Source organism: Rattus rattus, chromosome 4 (genome assembly GCF_011064425.1).
Source record: "Rattus rattus isolate New Zealand chromosome 4, Rrattus_CSIRO_v1, whole genome shotgun sequence".
NCBI lineage: Eukaryota > Metazoa > Chordata > Mammalia > Rodentia > Muridae > Rattus > Rattus rattus.
Window position 1 is genome coordinate 56,300,457 of NC_046157.1, and position 22,380 is coordinate 56,322,836.

At 43.5% G+C, this 22,380-nt stretch overlaps 1 protein-coding gene and 1 pseudogene across 1 annotated transcript in view; one reads left to right on the forward strand and one right to left on the reverse strand.

Moving 5' to 3' along the window:
* The window catches only part of Map3k7cl (MAP3K7 C-terminal like), a 40,784-nt gene extending 28,120 nt beyond the window's left edge, over positions 1-12,664 (reverse strand). Inside the window, 4 exon segments of the mRNA XM_032899675.1 lie at positions 8,122-8,230; positions 10,479-10,607; positions 10,645-10,758; positions 12,659-12,664. Coding sequence (XP_032755566.1) covers positions 8,122-8,230; positions 10,479-10,607; positions 10,645-10,758; positions 12,659-12,664 — 358 coding nt within the window.
* A 4,330-nt stretch (positions 12,665-16,994) lies between these two features.
* Positions 16,995-17,352, forward strand: LOC116898358 (annotated as a pseudogene).
* Positions 17,353-22,380: the final 5,028 nt, after the last annotated feature.

The window sequence follows — 22,380 nt, forward strand, 5'->3', positions numbered from 1 at the left end:
AGCCCTAGTACCAAGAGACCCAACACCTTCTGAACGTCTCTGGCATCTGGCACACACACAATGCACAGATATACATGAAGGCAAAAATACCATATACATGAAATAAAAATAAATAAAAATCTAAAAAATAAAAAAATGCTGCGTGCAACGGTACCTTTAAAGAGGTAGATTGATTTCTGTGATTAAGACTATCCTGGTCTACATAGTGAGTTCCAAGATATCCAGGGACATAAAAAGGATCTGGGTTTTTGTTGTTGTTGTTGTTGTTGTTGTTTTGTTTTGTTTTGTTTTGTTTTGTTTGGTGGTGATGGTAGCTTTTTCGTTTGTTTACTTTGCTTTGTTTTTGTTTTTGTTCCTGGGTCACTCTATGTAGACCAGGCTGGCCTCAAATACAGAGAACCTACTGCCTCTGCCTACCAAGTGCTGAGATTAAAGACAAGTGCCACCACATCTTGATGGCTCAGTCTCACAAAAACAAAAGCAAATAAGACCCACTATTTTTATCAGTCACAATGGCTCCATCTACCTGTGATCCGTGTAGTCACCAAGAGTCTACTGCTCTAGTGCTTTGATGCAGTATCTTCATATTTAAGTAAAGCATCCTCCATTTTTGTCTTTTGCTGTAGGGCCCACCCCCGGGCAGTATGGAGCTGGTATGGTCTCGAGCATGACCTCTGAATGCTGGTGACCCAGAGGGTGTTTTGCAAGCCACCAAGGATAAAGTGATACTCAACAAGCAAGTAACCTCTCTGAGGCTTCTGATCTGAGGGTGATGCACAACCATTCCTGGAAATGGCTGTCTTGTGAGAGCTTGTAACTACCTCGCCTAGCAGCCAGAGAACAGCAGCAGCATAAATCCACATGTGAACTGTAGGTCCACCCTAACGATGAATACGAATATGAATAATCAGCGTGATTTCTTTAAGACTCCGTTTTCTTTCTGCAAATGGGTAGAGTAACTTGTTTCAGAGTATTATTGATGAGGAAATCACACGTGTCAATCACTTAGCCCGCCTGGCGCTTCACATCTAGGAAATAATTATTAACATGGCTGCACTCTTAATATGCTTGATTTCCTTTTCCATTTCTTCTTACTATGAACCCAACCACTGTGGGCAGTGATAAGGCAGGTGTGTGGGTGCACATGTGTGTATACATGTGTGCAGTGGTTGGGGACATTCTCATCTGAAACAAAGAATGTGTGTGGGTCAAGGTCATCAGCTTGGCTTACTCGCTGCTCCCCTGTGGTGGAGGGGTTTTCTGGGAGCAGCCAGCACCTCGGGTCTTACAATTTACTTTCTTCATCTGAACCTGAATTGAAGAAGCTTCTCTCCTTCATTTCCCGACCAAAGCAAACACTCCCTTCATGAAACGTTACCCGAAAATCTGAACTCAAAAGTTTAAGTAGTTTTGTTTAAAATAAAGATGAACCACATGTTTCAAAGACACCATCATCAACAATAACTTTTGAAAAAAATTTAAGATACCTCAGCTCTTGTTTGAACATCACAGTTTTATGCTACATAAAAATACATTTTAAAGTTTTGCTTCCTGATTTCTCAATGCTATGTGTGAGTTCTGTTCTATGTGCTGGAGTTTCAGAACTACAAAACTAAAGTGAGCCAGAGAGGTGGATGGGGTTGGGATACTGGCGAGGTAAAGAGAGAACGCCAGCAGGACACCCATTTACTGTTGGTTCTTTATCATTTACATACACCTGGTGACCTTGATCAGTGCCACCACTCGTGAATACATTAATGTTTTTTCTCTGCAGAGAAGGACTTGATGCAGCTTACAGCAAATTTTGTTTTTCAGGGGTACTCTTGTATTTCCTGTTATTGTCACTGTCATTTTGCTGACTCCATCACTTATCCTTTTCCTCTCAGAATGTTTTGACTTACTCAGCTCATTGGTACTCGGTCTCCCTAAAGCATCGAGCGCAGAGTGTCACACACAGCTGGCCCTCTACACCTGCACGTTCAGCCAATCACAGACTGAAAATGTTGGAGAAAGAGAATTGTGTCTGCAGTGACATGCATTGGTCGCTTTCCTTGTTATTTCTGAAATAACGAAAGATGGCTGGTACTTCCACAGCCTTCATTCTGTATTCAGTTAAGTTATCTGGAGACAAAACACAGGCCATGCAAACATGATGTCATTTTATATAGAGGGCTTGAGCATCTGCAGAATTTGGAGTTGGGGCAGGGGGTGGGCAGGGGGTCTGGAATCAAGAACCTCAGAATCCTCCAGAACCTGATCAACACCCCACCAAATAAATTCCTCCTTTATCCTCAACAGCATACTAGAAACAACCTTTCATTCTCCCACTGACACCTGGGGTGCTATTTGCTGTCAGGAACATTCAAGTTAAAAAAAAAAAAAAAAAAGGCAGGATCTTTATTATATAATGTAAGCTTTCCTGGAACTTATGGAAATCCTCCTGCTTCTGTCTCTTGAGTTCTGTAGGTCTGCACCACCATGCTCTTGCTCAGGAATTCCCCTCATTGAGTGAGCCCTACCTCTGGCTGGGTAGTGATACAAAATTACCCAGAACCTGCCTTTGAAGCCTTCCTATTTACCAACTGCTCATTTGAAGCAAGATATTTAGTTCCCTTAGGGAAACATTCATACAAATAGTTACCACATCTTCCTGTGGGGTAGTGAGCAGTGAGAAACCAGGGTAGAATAACAGGAGTACAAATGTCTACCTTCTCCAGAAACGTTTACTTTCCTGTACAGCCTTTCTCTGAAAACCTAAGCAACAGATTCCAACCAAAATAAACAAAACCGATGGCATCCCAAAGAATTTTCCCTAACAATAATGAACTCCAAAAGGCTGGAGATACTGTATTATTGATTTCATAAATGTGTTGTGAATCTCTAAAGTTAAAAATGGCTGCCCCCTTTTCTTGTTGGGTCTGCCAGGCATCCAGAATTCCAGCAGAACTAGAACTCTAACTTTCTGTTAAACAGATAGGTAAAATGATTAAGCGTCAGAGTAGACTAGAGATTAAAAAATAATCCTCAGTATTCACTTACGGTTAGACACAGCAAGAATTCCAAGCACCTCCCTGGAGAAAAAAGATTAAAAGTCTAGAGAGGAAAGAGTACCAGAAACATCTAGGCCCTGGGGAGAGAGGGAGATTTAATACTCTCTCCCTTCCTGAGAGAGAAAGAGATAATACTCCAAGTAGGAGAAGTTAGTGGAAGACAATGGCAAGAGACACATCACCTAAGACAGTCGGTCTGATTGCCACGTGCACTTGAACAGAAAGGTCACTACACCGTTAGAGCACATGTAGTGGTGGCTGCTGCAGCTATTCTACAGAATTCCTACTGCTAGACAGAACACATGGATTTCTGAGATTAAAAACAAAATACTTTAACGACTCTGATAGAATCACTCCTAGAATTTTAGACTAAATTCTGTGTGGTTTCATTTGTACCCTAATGTAAAAATTCTAACTACTTAATTTAAAAAAAATGTTAACGGCTACCAGCCTAGGCTGATGCCAGCTAGCATCCTTGGAGCAAGAGTGGGGCAGAGCGAACGAACACAAAATCTATGTTTATATGAGCTTATGCCACCCTTCTAACCCAGCTGACGATGAAGAAAGTTCGGGGGTAGTGAATGAAATCCTGACATCTATCCAATTCTAAATTCTCTCCCATCAGAACAGAGCCTGTGGTTTACCGTAATTCAACATAAGGGGAATTTGTTCTTCTCGGCATATTTATTACTGTGGAAACTAATTCAGTAGAAGACCTTGTTTAGGACGTCAACATTTTTGGAATTCCTGGGTTGGAAGTAATATTGAGCGTATTGTGTTGGGGACTTGATTTAATGGGTTCCCAAAATTACTGGGAATTCCCTCGTTTGCTTGTAAGACGCTGCAGGTCCCTGCCCCTAACTGATTTTGATTGAAAAATAAAGATCCCAACTGATGGGGGGGTTCATGTCTTGCCTCATTGTGTGCATCATGTCTTCTACACTCCCCAACCCCCCCCCCCGGGTGCATCCTAATAGCCTTGGCAAAGTACTGGAGGCACAGGAAATGAGAAAGGTCAGCTTCTGAGAGAGGCAATGCACCAGTCACTCACTGGACTCCTAATCCCCAAACAACAGCAGGTAGCTACACTGTGGAGTACATCTTGGCATCAAGAAGCAGGTGTGGAATGTCTGTGGAGCACATGTGCCCTGGGTGTTTATATCCATCTTAATATTCCCTAGTCACCATAACAATGGGGACAACTTGAATATTTAATTTGGGTCAAGCACTTGGCTAAATGCTTCACCTCTAAAGTGGCATTTCATTCTTCCCTCCATATGCAACTTGAGAAAAAACAAATTTCAACAAGGCTGAGTGGGTAGCTTACCTCAGACCACACTATGAAGATGAGTCCTAAACTACCCTTGCCTAACTCCAAACCCCTAAACGTCTATAGTAAATGTCTCAGGAGTATATGCCAAAACATCCTAAATTACTGGAATAGTAACTATATAAGAGATGAATTCACGGGGGCCAGAGAGCGGATCACTGGCTAAGAACTCTTGCTTTGCAATCCTGAAGACCAGAGTTCTAATCCCAGCACTCCTGCTACATTGTATCCTGAAAATGCCCATCATTATGGCCCTAAGAGACGCAGTGCCAACTTCTAGTCTCAGGGTAGCACATACACATGAAAATAAACAAAATAACAGAAAGGGGTAGATATAATCAAGATAAATTTTATACATGTATAAAACTGCCAAAGAATAAATGATCCTTAAAAAAAAGAAATATATCTTCAACATTCTACAAGTAAAGATGTCTTCCTTTCCCACTCACTCTGCATATCCATCTACAGTATATCTAACAGTGTGGAATTAATAACTCCTCTAAAGGCCACATTCCTTTACCCACTCACGAGAAAGTGTAGGACATTTCCCTTTGGGTTTTTTTTTCCTTCCTAAACATGTGGTCCACAGGGTAGATGCACTGGAATTCAAAAGGCATGTACAGCTTGCGTGATGGCAAATGTTACTCAGTGTGCATGCAGGACACTCCACACACTCCTTCGTCAAGAATTCGGAGGGAGTGTCCCAAATGGCTGCAAAGCATCTTTTGGTGAACTAGCAACTTTGTGTGCATGGAAATTTTCCAAGTCCTCGGCTCTGACCGATCCTTGAACTGTTGCAAATTTAGTACGTATAAGCATGTAAGAGGGCTTCCTTTGTCCTCATAGAAAAGTAGCAAGTCAGTATATGTAGGGGTGGAATCTTTATACATATGTTCTTTTTTCTAACATGTTTATTCTTTGATAAATTTACACATTTACACAGTGTGTTTAGAGCATATCGATCCCCCATTACTTCCCTCCGAGTCCCCCTCATGTCCCCAACCCCATCTCCCTCACAAGTTCATGTCCTTTGGCTCTCATTTTCTAAGCATGTGTTCTTGGTGGATGCTCTCAAGGGGTGTAATCAAGCTAGGCAGAGAAACAATGAGGGCTGTCTTGGATTCTATAGACAGACAACCTTCCTGGACAAACTGAGACACATTGATCATAAAGCTAAAATATTTGACCCTGGTAGATTCTTTATAAGCCTTCCTGAGCATCTTTTTGTGGAAGTAGAGGGTAAGAACTACTTAAAGTGTAACCTGTTTTAAACAGAGCTGTTAAGAAACATGAATTTCAAAAAATGGGCATTTTGAAAACATTGAAAAGAGAAAAGCAGGGCTGGAGAGATGGCTCAGCGGTTAAGAGCACTGACTGCTCTTCTAGAGGTCCTGAGTTCAAATCCCAGCAACCACATGGTGACTCACAACCATCTGTAATGGGATCTGATGCCCTCTTCTGGTGTGTCTGAAGACAGCTACAGTGTACTTATATACAAAATAAATAAATAAATCTTTAAAAAAAGAGAGAGAAAAGAGAAAAGCAGAGGCTAAAAATACATTTAAATGTATTGATTAAAAATGCTCAAAATCTCTCAGCCAGGGTCCTGAGAATTCAAAGACAGTGCCAAGCAAATCTTGGTATACATTTGGACTTTAAAGGAAACTTAATTCATCCAGCCCAAAGATGAGACACACATTTCTATGACTTTTTTCTGGTATGGTGCATTTCTTTGTCTTATACAAAATTATGCAATAATTTTACTTGAGTAAACCAAGATTTATAGACTGAAAATGTCTTTGTCCCCTGTTTATTATAGTGGGACATGCTCTGGGCCTATGGGACATGTGTAGAATGGAGGTTAGACATCCCCTTCCTTCTCGGATCATGAACTTGCACGTCTTGAGGTCTACCTGTGGCATACAGGCCCTTCCTTGGAAGTCTGGAGCTATGACGGGTCGTAAAACCTGAAAGGGGTTTTCTCATACTTTTTAGAGAAGTAACAAGACATAACGAAGAGATTTGGACTTCTAAGGACCTGGGGTTGAATCGTAACTCCATTATTTACCCAACCATGTGGTCTCTGGCCTCAGAATTCCACCCCATAGGTATGAAATGCTCATGGTCACTAATCGAGAACAAAGAACATAGATGAGTTCCTACGGCAACGAGAATCAGAATGGTAGTGTTTATTTCTAGGTTGGTGTGGTTCTTCCTGGTGCAGATATTTCTTCTCACCAGGGTCTTACAGAATAACCCTTGAGCGGGAGACACAGTACATCGAAAAAAAGGTCACAGGGTTAGTGTCAAAAAATATAATAAAGAATCAAAGTCTCACTTCTCTACCCTCTAATACATTCTGCACTGTGACCACAGTCTGGGAGACTTTAGGATAGGTTAATATCTATATAATCATCCAGCATATGGGTGTGTCATACCTTCTGGAAATTTCTAGAGCCAAATTCCTTACTTTACATTCTTTTGAAATGATTCTGCCGGGGTTGGGGATTTGGCTCAGTGGTAGAGCGCTTACAAGGAGGCTAACCTGGAGTTCGGTCCCCAGCCCGGAAAAAAAAAAAAAAAAGAAAAAATGAAATGTTTTACACACCAACTGTGTGTGTGTGTGTGTGTGTGTGTGTGTGTGTGTGTGTGTGTGTGTGTGTGTGTGGTGTGTGCTCGATTGTTCAAGTGCCACCCACCTTATTCCTTGAGACAGAGTCTCTTGCTATCCTGGGACCCACTGAGTAGGCAGAGACAGAGAGCCCGAGGATCCTTCTGCTTCTACCCCCACAATACTGGATTTACAAGTGTGCGCTCACACGCACAGCTTTTGCCTAAGGCTTCTAGGGAACTGAGCTCAGGTCCTTGTGTTTGCCTGGCAAGCACTTTACTGGCTACGCTATCACCGCAGCCCTGAAGCAGTAACTTTTTTTAAAACATCGCTCTTATGTGGACATCACAGGGAGGGAGAAGGAGAATCACAGAGAAAATGAGACCTTGTTCTCAAAAGACCTAAGGTTTAAATGGTAACGTGCGAGCAGGAGATTTTAACAGGCGCCATTAGACTAAGAGCAACGGCCGATGCCGGTGCTTGTCAAGCAGACCTTCCTCTCATAGCCACTGTGACCTCCCACCACTTGGGCCCCTTGATCAAGGGTGGTGCAATTCCATAAGCGTGTTAAGAGGTCACTGAGGGGAGCTGTGACAAAAGCCTCTAAATATGGCAGGCTCACCTCAGACCTTACTATTTAGAGAGGCCCCTCCTCACCTGCCCCATTCATCATTCCTGCTGAAGTGTGTTTGTTTAGCCGGAAGTGTGGGAACACCAGTGAGACACCAACCTCACACACATGTGGCTGGAATGGGGACAGTGATATTTTTGTATTAGCCAACCTACTGCCAGCTCTTCACAAACATTTCCTCATGCCATTTTAACAGTGACATCGTTTGCTATCCTTAGAAGTTGTTATGGCTCCGCGATTTTTATCCTAAAGGAAAGGTGGAACAGGAAGCGGAGGAGGGAAGGAGGAGTTAAAACGACCAATTTGGTGGTGGTGGTGGTGGTGATGGGGGAGAAACTTCTAGAGGCACTTCTGGGATATCCAACAGTGCGTGGTGGGGTATCATACACCTCGTCAGGCCACGCAAACATGCAATTTTGAACATTCTCCATGAAATCACAAATAGGGTGAAAATTCTGCAAGTGTAGAAGGCAACCCTCTCCCCTGAAGCCAAGAGTACCTGGGGCATCATTGAGGCTAAACGCGATGCGTACTGGCTTATCTGCAGGTACCCTGGCTGTGCTGATCATGTGGGCACCTGAGGCCCGGCCTTCTCCTGGGTCTTCCAGCTGCAAGAACAAGAGGTAGCCATTGTCAGTTTACCCAGCATCAAACCCCAACACTCTAGAGATCCTCAGATATAAGAAGGGAGATTTACTAAATTGCCTTTTCCCACACTGTAAGTACATACCTGGTCCATTTTAATTTTTTTCTCTCTTCTACAAAAAAAATTTTTTCTTTGGTAATAGACATCCAGAATGAATGAAATATGGTTTTAAAACTCCTACTTCCTATTTTCGATATTGCTCTCCATTGATCGGCTGAATCTTGGTTTTGAGGGTCATCTACCATTTTTAATTGGGGACAACCATTTAAAAAAAGATACAGTCTCAATAGACTGTCAGATGGCTTCAGGCTATGCTGTTTTCCATGCTTAGGGGCTGGGGAGAGAGCCCAGCTGGTCAAATGCTTGCCATCCAAGCAGGAGGATCTGAGATCAACTCTCCTGTTTAAAAAAAAAAAAAAAAAAAAAAAAAAAACTACACAGGGGGCGCGGTGTTACAAACCTGTGACCTCAGTAATGGAGAGACAGAGATCTCTGAGGCCCCTGGGGCAACTAGTCTAGCCTAATTGGCAGCAAGCACCAGGGACTAGTGAAAAAGTAGGCTCAAAGAACAAGGAAGACCAAACCAGGAATAACTCCAAAGGTTGACCTATAGCCTCCACATGCATTTGCACACCTGCACACCCATGTAGACACGCAAAGCCTAAATAGAATCCAATGTTTCCTTTGGGATGTAGTAAAGGATGGAGATAATGGAATCATTTAAAGTAAAGCCCAAACCTTTTTAAACCACTTTAAGGCTGTAGTATGAAAATTACATTCTTAACTATGTGATGGCCTAGAAACCTATCTAACACTTGTGCCTAGGGTTTCACCTCTTAACAGCAGGGTACAACCCAAAGCAAAACTTGGCCATAGGGCACACAGTTATAATTGCCAGCCCTTGGGATGTAGAAGCAGGGGGATCAGCTGATCCGAGGTAACATTGACTAGATTGTGAGTTCAAAGCCAGCTTGGGCTACATGAAACCCTCTTTTAAACAAACAAAACACCCAAAAGCATCCTATGAGTATGTAGCTCTATTTATTAAATTAGTATTTAGTTAATAAACTTAGAGACAATGTGTGGAAACCATCCTATACTAACATTTCTATTTCTGGTCATGCCTCTCCTAAACTCTCTCCTCTTCATCTCATGTAGGCAGAAACTCAAAAAAACCTGCATGATATTTTAAGGAAAATGTCTCCAAAAATGGCAAAATATAAATAAGAATTTTAGCCATCCTTGGCAGGACCCTGGGAACCGCGGTAGCAGGATATTTTCCCATGGTCAGGTTTGTTTACTCTTTCCCATAGCTTTTCTTGTGTCTAAAAATAGTATCCAGAACACTGGGGTTTGTTTTTACAATTAACTTATGTGGGCAAGTTCAAGGCATACATTTGTACAAATGCATTCACATGCACATACATTTTGAACCCTCTCAGGTGAAAGAAAACAGGCTTATATTGGCCGTCCAGTAAAGCTTAAAAACACAGCAAATGTTTATGAGCCACTCAGAATCCTGTTGAGCCCATTAAGTTAATCCTCACGATAGCTCTGAGCACTGGACATCCTACAACCACCGCACATAACTTTACGTTACAAAAGGATGGTGTCCTGGAATGGCTATGACTTAACACGGGACTTCTTGCTTTTACAAAAAAACAACCCTCTGGCACGTCTCTGTGTAGTTTCTTCTGCTTGGTATCAGTATTCTCTTAACCATCTGTTTCTGAAGAAATAGCGCCGATGGTCTCAGATTGAACAAGACCAACAAAAGTAGCCGAGAGGGAAAGTCTTACTTCTGGGCATCCTACAGTGCCCAGTCTGCCTGAGTGTGACTTCTAGGGACGGGAAGCTCACTCCTCTTCAGGTACGTCCCTTCCCACTTTCCTGTGTCAACAAATGAACCACGAGAGATGGAAATCTACCTCTAGGGTTTACTAAACGGACCTATGCTCTGGTTTCAAGCTGAAGCAATGAAATTCATAAACACAGCTAAGAGCCATACAGTAGAAAATATCCGTCTGCCTCTGAAAGGCTGATGTCCAGATCCGGTAGAGTTTGAGCTACACACAGCATCCACACTTGCCTTTCCATCGCACCTCCTGGGGAAAGCGGCTGCTGGGTCCTTCTCCGGCCGCTGTAACAGAGCCTTAGTTAAGTTGCCGGTGCTCAGGGCGGTTAGCTGAGTTTCACACCTGTTGCCTTACCTCACTTAGTTGAGAGTCTGCGCTTGTGTAATCCAGGGCCAGCCACTGCCTTGGCCAGTCGTTGGGTTTGTGGAGTCAAGACTCAGCGAGAGAGCAGTCTGCACCTGCTGCATAACAGCCACGGACACTCTGAGGAGTAGAGACAGCTGCCCAGCAGGCACACTACCTGCTCTGCCCCGGACCCCAGCGTCCCATCCCACGGGACCTCCCTGTTCCGCTTCCTCGCATAGCCCCTCTCTCCTTTCCTTGCCACTCCAACAGCCAGGATGTTGTCATGTTTCTAGAAAAAGCAAGAGCAAAAGAAAAACCCCCCTCCTGTCAGAAGCATTGATAAACAGCAAGTTGTAGAGCGTCCAAATGTTTTAATTCATTAGTCCTGGCAAACCTAAAATACAAACAGACTTGCTTCACAAGACAGGAATGTCTTCGTGGTGACCCAATCCGTGTCTGTGTCTATTCCAGCGAACTGGCAAAGATAGCATGACTCTAGTCAGCAAAAATGTCAGCTCAGCTAGAGCCAGCCAACTTGGACAGGCCACTGGCTGTGTCTTGGATCGTGGCAGCGATGATCCCATTAAGAAGGTGAGGTTTGAGGTTGAGCCGGACTTGAGCTTGATGACTCGATCCATTTTACAAATGCAGACGTTCACAAAAGGGGTCAGTGGTCAACAGGGAACATCGGGATCCTTCAAACTTCTCTTCACAGTTGTAAACTCGGATGCCTTGGATATTTAAAAATAACTGAACCATGATGCTAAGGTTAAATAGTTAAATATTATAAAAAACGTTAAGAGAGTGCAAAGACAAGCCACAAACTGAAAGAAAATGTTTGCAAAATGAACATGGGGATCCAAAATACGCAAAAAAAAAACCTTAAAAATGAACGGAGAGGAAACAATCCAGTAGGGGAGGGGGAGGAGGCAGAGGATGGGGGGGGGGAGGAAAAACCAGGGAGAGTTCAGAACACTTTTTCAGCAAAGGTAAACAGATAACAAGTAAACCTATGGAAAGATGATCAGCTTTCCAGTCGTTAAAGTCGCAGGCTGAAACAATGGGGCGTTGCTAGGCACCCGTTTCCACCGCCCACACCCCAAAGTAAATGATTAAGTGCATATGTAGAAGAATGCTACACTTCTCCCTCACTTCTAGTGGTATTACAAAATGATAAAGGAACTTTAGAAAATCAGTTCGATCATTTCTTACTGAACGAAACATATTCTAGCATCCAGGTTCCCATGACAATTATGCATGACACGCTCAGCCTCAAAGAAATCAAAGTTGTTCATCTTTTATGCGCTGAGTGCAAGTAAATAATTATGTCTTGCATTTTAAATGCCATCCAAAGGTCCATGCATTGAAGGCTTGCTCTGCTGCCCATAGCATGACTTTGAAGTAATGGAAACTTTGGGGTGTGTTTAGGTGACTGGAGGTGTGCCCTTAAAGATATTGGTGTCCCAGCTCCTCCTCTTACTCTCCCTTTGCTCTCTGGATGTATGGATGGGGGAGGCGCTCTCTCTCTCTCTCTCTCTCTCTCTCTCTCTCTCTCTCTCTCTCTTAAGATTTACGTATTTCATGTATATGTAATATACTGTAGCTGTCTTCAGACGCACCAGAAGAGGGCATTGGATCCCATTACAGATGGTTGTGAGCCACCATGTGGTTGCTGGGAATTGAACTCAGGACCTCTGGAAGAACAGTCAGCGCTCTTAACCATGGAACAGTCTCTCCAGCCCCAGGGGCAGTTTTCTTACATCACATGCTCCATAATAAATTGCTTCTCCACAGGCCCAAAGGCAATGGGACCAAGTGACTATGGGCTACAGCCTTTGAAACCATGAGACCAAATTAATCTTTCAGACAAGCTGACTTTCTCAGGTTCTTTGCCAAAACAATGAAGAAGAATGCAACACCATATCTGTAGTGACCCCCACATCTGGCCCCTAGAAGAGCTGATGTCACCACATGTTGATGTTGTCACAGTTATCAGCTACTGCTAGTGGAGTCCAGAGACGCTGATGGGGATAGAAAACAGAAGGAGATAGCCTTTCTTAAAGTGACAGCCCATATTAAATACATGGGAATCGTCTCCTTCCGTGATCGTGTACCTGACAGAGGCAACATCTCTGTGTCCCAGAGTCACGGAAGGAATTTTGGAGCCTTCCCAGAGCATGGGCTCTAACCCTCATGGCTACGTCTTCTAATTTCAAGATGACTTTAAGAGAGAGGTGGGGCAGACGCTACAAAGGAAAAGATTTCAACAAAGGATCTGACAACAGTGAGTAAAGCATAAATTTAAAAAAGTGTCTGATTTTCCTTATAGAGACTATTTAGATAGTCTAAGTATGCTCTGTCCAAACGTGATAATATAAATTGAAATTTTTCCAACCATGCTATCTACTAACTCTTCTGTCACCTTAGGAACAATGGCGCACTTCTGCACTCCTTACCCAAAACACAGGTGAGCAACAAGTAGGAAGACACAAACGAGATCAAGTCCCACAACTGAAACCCAAAATAACCCGGATGGCTCTCTAGGAATGCAAAAAAGCAATATAGAAACTCAATCCAGAAAGAGTGTGTGTGCACTCAAAAACATTAACACATCAACGGTATGTTTCTGAGTGGTGCCAATACCCACTTTTTTATTGTTTTATTCTCTTCAGCGATAAGTGTTTTCACTGTTTGTGTTAGTCAGCTTGTCCGTGACATAAGAAGAGACTTGGGACACATCAGGTGAAAGGGGGAAGGGCTTATTTTGTGTTGTGGTTTCAGGAGCTTCCGTCCATAGTCACATTGGTCGGCGTTTGGTAGAATGAAGCAGAGAGAGAAAATGCAGCAATCTCCCTCGTGCCCAGCGAGGATCAAGCCTAGACTACATGGGCCTTTGGAAACACTCCAGGCACAATTAGAGCATTGTTATCGGGGAGTTGTTTTAATAAATAAGGGACTCTCAGCTGGCCACCAGTTGCATGCCTTTAATCCAAGCACTTAGGAAGCAAAGACAGGAAGATCTCTGTGAGCTCGGGGCCAGTCTAGTCTACAAAATAGGTTCCAGACCAGCCAGAATGAAGGGGGCTGTAAAGCATTCACATATGAGTTTGCTTCTGATTATGATTATGATTAGCATGTGCTCATAGTATAGACTGCTATCATAATTTGGCCATATAAATGTCTCAATACAATACAAGCATTTTGGGAAGACTTTGTATTTTCCAGATCATTGTTTCCTCTAACTTAGGAAACATGGTCACTACTTGGTAAGGTCATCTTCAGGCCAGCCTCTCCTCCTGTCCCTGACCGCAGTCAAGCCGCAAGTCCCCAGAGCCTCTTCCTGCTTCCTTTTGGTTTGTCACAGTAACACAGTGAAAGTTCCACACGACCTTCAAGGACCAAGAGCAATGGCTTTGCCTTTATCCTTTTAGATGATGTGCAAAACCATATGGATCTTGAAATTTTTGTTTTATGGGCATGCACGTGTGCCTGGGTGCGTACACGCACACCCCATGTGTACAGAAGCCATTGTAGGTCAAAAGAGGCATTAGATCTTGTGGAGCTGCAATTACGGGAAGCTGTGAACCACCTTGTAGGTGCTGGGAACCAAACTAGGTCATCTGGACAAGCATGGTCCTAAACACTAAATACCCTCCTCCAGATTGAATAGTTTTCCTTTTATTTAAGAATTTCTGATCCTGTCTTGTCACCCCCTTCACTCTGAAGGAGACTACGATTGCTTTTACTAATCAAAGTTCACTTGAGGCTTCGGTTAGCAGAATGACCAACTTTAGACGGTTGTTTGCCTGAAGCTCACGGTTAGAACAAGGGTGAGAACCACTAACTTCCCTTTCCAGAGGTTTCTCCTTCAGGCACCTTACTAAAGGAAGATGGTGATATCCACTCGATGCTCTGACTTGGGGAAAGAAAGATGGGAAGTGGAAAACTGTGACCTATGAGTCCAACCCAGGCTGCTATCTATATAAATAAAACGTCATTGGAACACAGCCATAACCACCACCGTCACTCAGTCCCTGATTTCTTGTTGAAATCAGAGCCAACGCACAGCACTTAAGAATCTAAGAATCTGGCTGTCTAAGTCCCAGTCTGGTTCTCCTCCTAGGACTTCAGTTAATTCAATCAAATAATCTGTGCTGCAATTTCCCCAGGTACGAAATATGGGATACCTTATCATTACAATATATAAATATAAATTTATACAAGCTAATATAAATGTATACAAGAATGCCAGAAATAGAATTACAACTATTCTAAGCAAACGTCATAATTCTAAGGGGGCAAAAAAAAAAATCTTGGAAAAAACACTACCTGTTTTTAAGGCTCGGGGAACACTGAAGAAGAGGAATCAGAAAGAACGTAAGAGTAACAGAAACAAATGGTACTCAAGCTTAGGGGTGATCCTGAAGATGGGATAGAAAGATTGTAAGAGACAGAGGTTTGGGAAGATAGGAGCACAACACTGTCTTCGGGACATGACAAGACCAGTGCATTCCTGAACTCAGAGCAGCTATGGTTGCCTGTCCAAGACCAACACAAGATCAAATCTGCCAACAGTCCAGAGTGGCACTCCTAACTGAGGAGCTACAGATGACTGATGGCTTCTAGGGTAGGGAGACTGAGTTCTCATTAAGGGTGTAACTGCTAGCTATCCAACAATAGTCCAGCAGATGGCCCCAAACCCAGAAACACGTAGAAAGCACAAACTGGACCCAACTGGTCCTTTAAAGAGAAGAAGAAAGTTGGTATGGTGGCACACCCTTAATCTCAGCTCTTGAGAGACAGAGACAGGCAAGTCTCTGTGAGTTTGAAGCCAGCCTGGTCTACGTAGTGAGTTCCAAGACAGTGAGACCCTGTGCTAGAGAGAGAGGCAGGGGAGGAGTATGGGGTGGGGGGAGAATGAAGTTGGAAGAGGGACATGGGGAGGTGTTAGATCTGGAAATTCTCAAAGAATTAATAAAAATATTTTTAAGAACAAAACAATAACAAAAAAGAGGTGAAAGAGAACGTACAAGGCATAAGACTGGGGAAAGAGCTGTTAGTACTATTTTCTGGGCATGACGTATCATGATCTCTATAGTCACTGGAGTTGCCTTTAGTGAGCCTGGGTAAGACTTGACATATTTATAGTTAATCATGTATGGGTCTGGGAAGGGTTCACTGGGAAGCCTACCCTCTTCGCTGATCTATTGGCTGTGATGAATCCTGGAGGAGGAGTGGCTATTTTGTCCCCACTAATGAGCCCATGGTCAAAGAGATGGCCTGATAAAACTCAATAGATAACAGGACAAAAATTCATGCACACAGGAAAGAGGAGGGTGGTAGTGGGAGAAGGGAAACAGAAGAGAATTGAGAGTAAACAGAACGCACTGTCTACATGTGTGCATTGCCAAAGAGCAAATACAATTAAAGCTACTTTCACTTTTTACATTTCAAATGATATCCCCCTTCCTGGTTACCCCTCTATAAATCCCCCATGCCACCCTCCCTCTCTCCCTTCTCTTTGCCTTTGCTCCTCCACCCACTCACTCACTCCTGCCTCGCCCCTCTAGCATCCCCTATACTGGGTCATCAAGCCTTTCTCTCCTCTCATTGATGTCAGATAAGGTCGTCCTCTGCTACATATGTATCTGGAGTCCCGGCTTCCTCCATGTATACTCTTTGGTTGGTGGGTTAGTCCCTGGGAGCTTTGGGGGTTCCAATTAGTTGATACTGATCTTCCTTTGGGGTTGCAATCCCCTTCAGCTCCTTCAGTCCTTCCCCTAACTCTTCCACTGGGGTCCCCAGCCTCAGTCCAATGGTCGGCTGTGAGTATCCGCACCTGTATTGATCAGGTGCTGTTAGAACCTCTCAGGGTAAAGCTACTTTTTAAAAGCAAAGAATAAGGGACACACACACACACACACACACACACACACACACACACACACACAACCTATGTGAAGGTACATCAGACATCTCAACTAGGCCAGCAAACTTGCTGTAAAGAAACAGAGAGTGAATACTTTGAATGAATAAATGTTCAACAACCTTAGTCATTAGGGAAATGCAAACAAAAAGGACTCTGAAATTCCAGCTTATACTTGTCAGAAGGGCTAAGGTCACTAACACTAGTGACAGCTCATGCTGGCAAGAAGGTAGAGCAAATATAGAGCATTACTGGTGGGAATGCAAACTTGTACAGTCACTATGGAAATCAATATGGTGGGTTCCTCAGAAAATTGGGACTCAATCTACCTCAGGATCTACCTATTCTACTTGGGAAGACACCCCCAAAGGATGCTCCATCCTAACACAAGGACACTTGCTCAACTATGCTCATTGTGGCTTTATTCATGATAGCCAGAAACTGGAGACAACCTGGCTGTTCCTCAATCGAAGAGTGGATAAAGGAAATGTGGTGATGGTTTACACAGTGGAATGTTAAAGAAAAGTGACATCCATGGGCCAGCAAGGTTAAGCCTGACCTAGCCGTCCCTGGAATCTGGTTCCTTGCCAGCAATTAAGATGGGAACCCTTGTGACCCGTAAAGATATCCCCCCAGGGGTGAAAGTTCCTAAAGACCTGAAAGATCCACAAGTATTCCCAGTCCACGCACTGGTGCTAAAACCTCTGTTTAGCCCACAGAAATCTCAAATGCCTTACATGGAGCAGGTGAGCCAGGCCATGTTTGAGCTGAAGATTCTGGAATCTTCCAGACTTACCGAGGTCTTAATTTATGTCTCTTACAGCAAGCTTCAGGCTAAATGGATGCTTCAGTCCATGGCTGAGAGGAATGCTCAAGCTGGAGGAAGCCATGAAGATCCTGGAACTGGGCCAGTATTTGGAGAGAAGCCAGTTTCAAGTCAATGTGACTCCCACCTAGACGCAGACTAAGCTGTGGCCAGTGTTTGGTTCTGGCATGATTTTTAACTTTGTTATATCCTTTATAGTCTAACAAGATATTCCTGGATGCCTGCTGTGCGTTCTGATGAGAATATCTCTTTTCCAAGGTTATTATTCTAACTATGTAATAAAATTTAAATGATTAAAAAATGACATCACGAAATTTGTGGGCAAATAGATAGAACTACTAAAAATAAAATCATTCTTAGTGAGGTAACCCAAACCCAGAAAGATAAATGCAGTATGTGTTCACTTGGAAGTGGATATTAGCCATTAAGTAAATGATAACCAAGCTACAGTCTGTAGAGCCAGAGAGGTTATGTAAAGAGGTCTACAGGGGACACATGGATCTCCGGGGAGGAAGGGCATAGAATAGATTTTATAGGCAGACTGGGGACATGTGGGGATTGGACTAGGGAAATCAGGTGAGGGGGGAGATAGGGTGGAGGAAGAGAGCGTAGAGAGAAACAGAATTGGGGGACATTTGGGAGGTAATGTAGAAGCCTAGTTTAGTGGGAAATTCCTATAACCTATAAAGGTATCCTAATGAGGGCTCCTGGGAGTAGGGGATACTTAGTCTCAACTACCCTCCCCTTCATCAAGTCCCTTCATCACTTGCAGCTAGGTGAGGCTTCCATTGGTTGGACCAGACTGCATTCATTGAGTTGTTGGCATAGGGGGGTCCAATGGAAATCCCCAAACAACCCAGGCTGTTGCTAAGACGAAGGGTTGCCATCTGCAAATAGACAGTGCGACCCCATTGCTGAGGACAGCACCCACACAACTCACTGAACGTGGAGGAGTCAGCTGGTGCCTACATGGAGCCTTCATTCCACGTTCTGGTGCCTTTGGTGTGAGAAGGGTCTCTGCAAGCCACAGAAAGAGAAAGGTAGACACCAGCCCAGTCACAAACCTTTGACCTGCAATCGGTCCGGCCTGCAAAACATGCTAGGGTGATGGTGGCACAGAACTTGTGGGAGTGGCCAACCAATGTCTGGTTTGGCTTAAGGACCATTCCATGAGAATAAACCCATGCCTGACAATGCTTGGGTAACCAAGAACCAGAAACCAAGTAGCCCAGAGACCTAGAGTAAAACAAAAAAACTGCTGGACTAAAAAAAAAATCAATAAAATACGTCTTAACGATATTTTGTTATACTCACAGTTCAGTGCCTTATCCAGGCATCCCCAGACAGACTTCCTTCAGCAGCAAATGGAAACAGACACAGAGACCCACAGACAGAGACATTATGCAGAGTATCTAAATTGGAGGTCTCAGGGCTGGAGAGATGGCTCAGGGGTTAAATTGGAGATCTCCATCAAGTCCCTTCCCTCAAAGCTCAGGAAATCAATTCCACAGAAGAGGAAATTGTAAGAGTCAAAGGGGTTGGAAGATGCCAAGTTAACAGGCTCCTCTGAATCAACTAAGCAAGGCACATTTGAGCTCAGAGACAGCAGCAAACCCAGAGCCTACACAGGTCAACCAGGTCCTCTGCATATGTAGTACAGCCATTAGCTAAGTGTTTCTATAGGACGCCTGAATATGAGAATGAGTGGCTCTCCGACTCCTGTGTCTGCTCTTGGGGCTCTTTTCCTCTTGTGAGGCTGCCATGTCCTCCTTTGATATACTACTTCTTGCTCCATCTAATTGTATTTTATTTTGCAATGTTTAGTTGTTCTCTCTGTTCTTTTTCTAATGAGGAGTGGATCTGGAGAGGAGAGGAGATGGGGAGGAACAGAGGGGACCAGAGGGAAGGAAATTATGTTAAAAATTTACTATATGATAAGAGAATCTATTTTCATGAAAAGAAAATAGAGTCAAAGAATTAATATTCTGAGTAAGTTTTTCAAGGCACAGGACCTTGGTTGGAATTATCCACCCTCATCCTAGATGAATAGACACAGAGAACAGACCAACTGGAAGGACTCTAATACAATTTTATTTGGGAAGATAGTAAATAAATTTGTCCAGAAGTATTCCAGGAAAACTGCATGCTAGACATTAAAATTAACATGTATCACCATATTCAAATGTCACAAATTGTATCCCCCCTTTGATTTTTTTTCTCAGTATTTTAAAAGTGTAAGAACCATTTTTAGGTGTTGGACCTCTCCAGGCAGAGGGTGAAGCAAGGCTCCATCTGAAGTCATCTAAGAAGTCAGCCATCAAGCCTACACTGGATACCTCAGGATTTTCCTAACTGGAATACTGTGATGTTTTGTCTCTGGCTTTTAGAAATGGTTTATCTAAAAATTAAAAGGCTTTATACTCTCTGAGTTTTTTGGTTGCCGTTGATTAAACTTGACGTTTGTGTTCCTGTTCTGAGGACAGCTTCGATATCAGGCTCTTGGAGAGAAAATGAAATTTTCCTTAACATTCCTAGCTGATTAGAAAACCATATTCATCTTATATAACCCAACAATCCACATATTGCCCAATAACCCAACCTAAAAGGAATAGCTAGGTCTTACCTTTCTAAATGCTATCCTAGAGTAGTCTAGGTTTCTTATGATCTGAAAATATTCCAGTGTGTTCCTCCGAAAGGCAACAGCACCGCCTTTTCAAACATAACCAAAGAAAGCTATCACATCAAGCAACTACTATGAAAACAATTCCCTGGAATCATTAATTTCATGATTAGTTTATTATCCAGACACTGTTCAAACTTCCACTTTTCCTACACCCTTTCCTCTCAATCCATGTTTAATTTTTAACCTAAAGTCCAAGAATATAATGCTATGCTTCTTACATTTTTTAAAAGTTTGTAATTATCCACTACCTATTTTTTTTACAGTTTTCAATCTGTTAAATAAATAAATAACCCTGTAGTTTCTCACCTATTCACATGTCTTTTTTTTCCTTTGGTTTTTTTTTTTCGGAGCTAGGGACCGAACCTAGGGCCTTGCGCTTCCTAGGCAAGCGCTCTACCACTGAGCTAAATCCCCAACCCCTGTCTTTTTTTTTTATTATTATTACTTTTTTTTTTTTTTTTACAGTTTCAGTCATTGCCCTCCTCCCAGTCTGCCCTCCCATGGTTCCTTGTCTCCAAAAGGATGTGCTCCCCACCCCACCTCACCTCTCCCCACCCCCATGCTAGGCCTCCCCACTCCCTGGGGCCTCAAGTCTTTTGAGGGTTAAGTGCATTTTCTCCCACTGAGACCAGACCAGGCAGCCCTCTGCTGTATATGTGTCAGGGGCCTCGGACCAGCTCCTGTGTGCTGCCTGATTGGTGGCTCAGCGTCTGAGAGAGCTCAGAAGTCGAAACTGCTGCTCTTTGTCTTCTTATGGGATCGCCCTCCTCCTCAGCTTCTTCCAGCCGTTCCCTAATTCAACTACAGGGGTCTCCACCTTCAGCCCAATGGTTGGGTGTAAGTATCTGCATCTGACTCTTTCGGCTGCTTGTTGGGCCTCTCAGAGACGGCCATGCTAGGCTCCCATCTGTGAGCACACCATAGCATCAGTAATAGCGTCAGGCCTTGGAGCCGCCCATTGAGACGGATCCCAAGTTGGACCAGTCATTGGACTGCTTTTCCCTCAGTCTCTTCTTCATTTTTGTCCCTGCAGTTCTTTTAGACAGGAACAATTCTGGGTCAGAGTTTTTGACTGTGGGATGGCAACCCCATAACTCCATTTGATACCCTGTCATTCTATAAGTTCCCACTCCCTACTGTTGGGCAATTTAAATAAGGTCCTCCCTTTGAGTTCGTCCAGGTCTCTGTACATCCTAGAGGGTCCCCTCGCCTCCCACCACCTGAGAGGTTGCATGTTTCTATTCAGTCTGCTGGCCCGCAGGGCTTCTCTCGTCTCCCCCGCCCAAAAGTGAATATGTTCCCCTCCTCCCCTCTCCACTGAAATCCCTCCTTCTCTCTGCCCTCCGTGATTGCTTTCTTTTCCTTCCCAAGTAGGATTGAAGCATCCTCACGTGGGCCCTTCTGCTTGTTAACCTTCTTAAGTTTTGTGGATTGTATTCTAGGTATTTTTTGGCTAATATTCACTTATTAGTGAGTATATTTGTTGTGGTAAAAATAAAAAGAACATGACTTGGTCCCACACTTGCATACCCTCGTGGTCACTCTCTCGCTAGTTCCGGCTCCAGCAGGCCATTGAAAGTATCGCTAATCTCAGCGGCTCCATGCTCCCCCATCTACTTTCTGACAGGCTGTGTGCGAGCCGTTCCAACATGGCACCCTGTCAGGATGCCCCACCCTCATTCACAGCTTTCTTGGCTGGTTTCTACCACGCCAGGCATACACATCCCAATTCCGTGGCGGGCCCTGTGTGTCCCACCACCATACACTCTCTTGAACATGAAAGAATATCACAATTGATAAGGTATAATCTGCCCATCTAGATAACACAAAATCCTATACACACCCATCCCTTAAGAATGGTCATATCAACCTGCAACTATCTACAGGGAAGAATCTTAACATCTGCCGCCATGTTCTCTCAGCTACTTTTTTTCTCATTCCGGTCTCCTCGGCCTCTCTGAAACTTTTCTCCCACCCTTCCTTCCTTCTCATCCAATGACAGGCCTTGTTCTATCCTATACCTGCCTTCACCTGCATAATGACATCAACCTATATATATTCCATGCATGTTCTTTTAGGTCTGAGTTACCTCACTCAGAATGATACTTTCTAGTTCTATTCATTTGCCTGCAAAACTCATGATGTCCTCGTTCTTAATAGCTTAACAGTATTCCATTGTGTAAATAAACCACATATTCTGTATCCATTCTTCCGCTGTGGGACATCTGGGTTGTTTCCAACTTCTGGCTATTCAGATAAGGCCGCTATAGACATAATGAGGCTTGTGCCCCTGTGGACATACAGGGCATATTTTTACCCATTTTTTAAAATTTATTTATTGTATTTACATGAATACACCTGTAGCTGTTTTCAGAAGAGAGAGCATTGGATCCCATCACAGATGGTTGTGATTGCTGGGAATCGAACTCAGGACCATTGGAAGAACAGTCACTGCTCTTAACCCCTGAGCCACCTC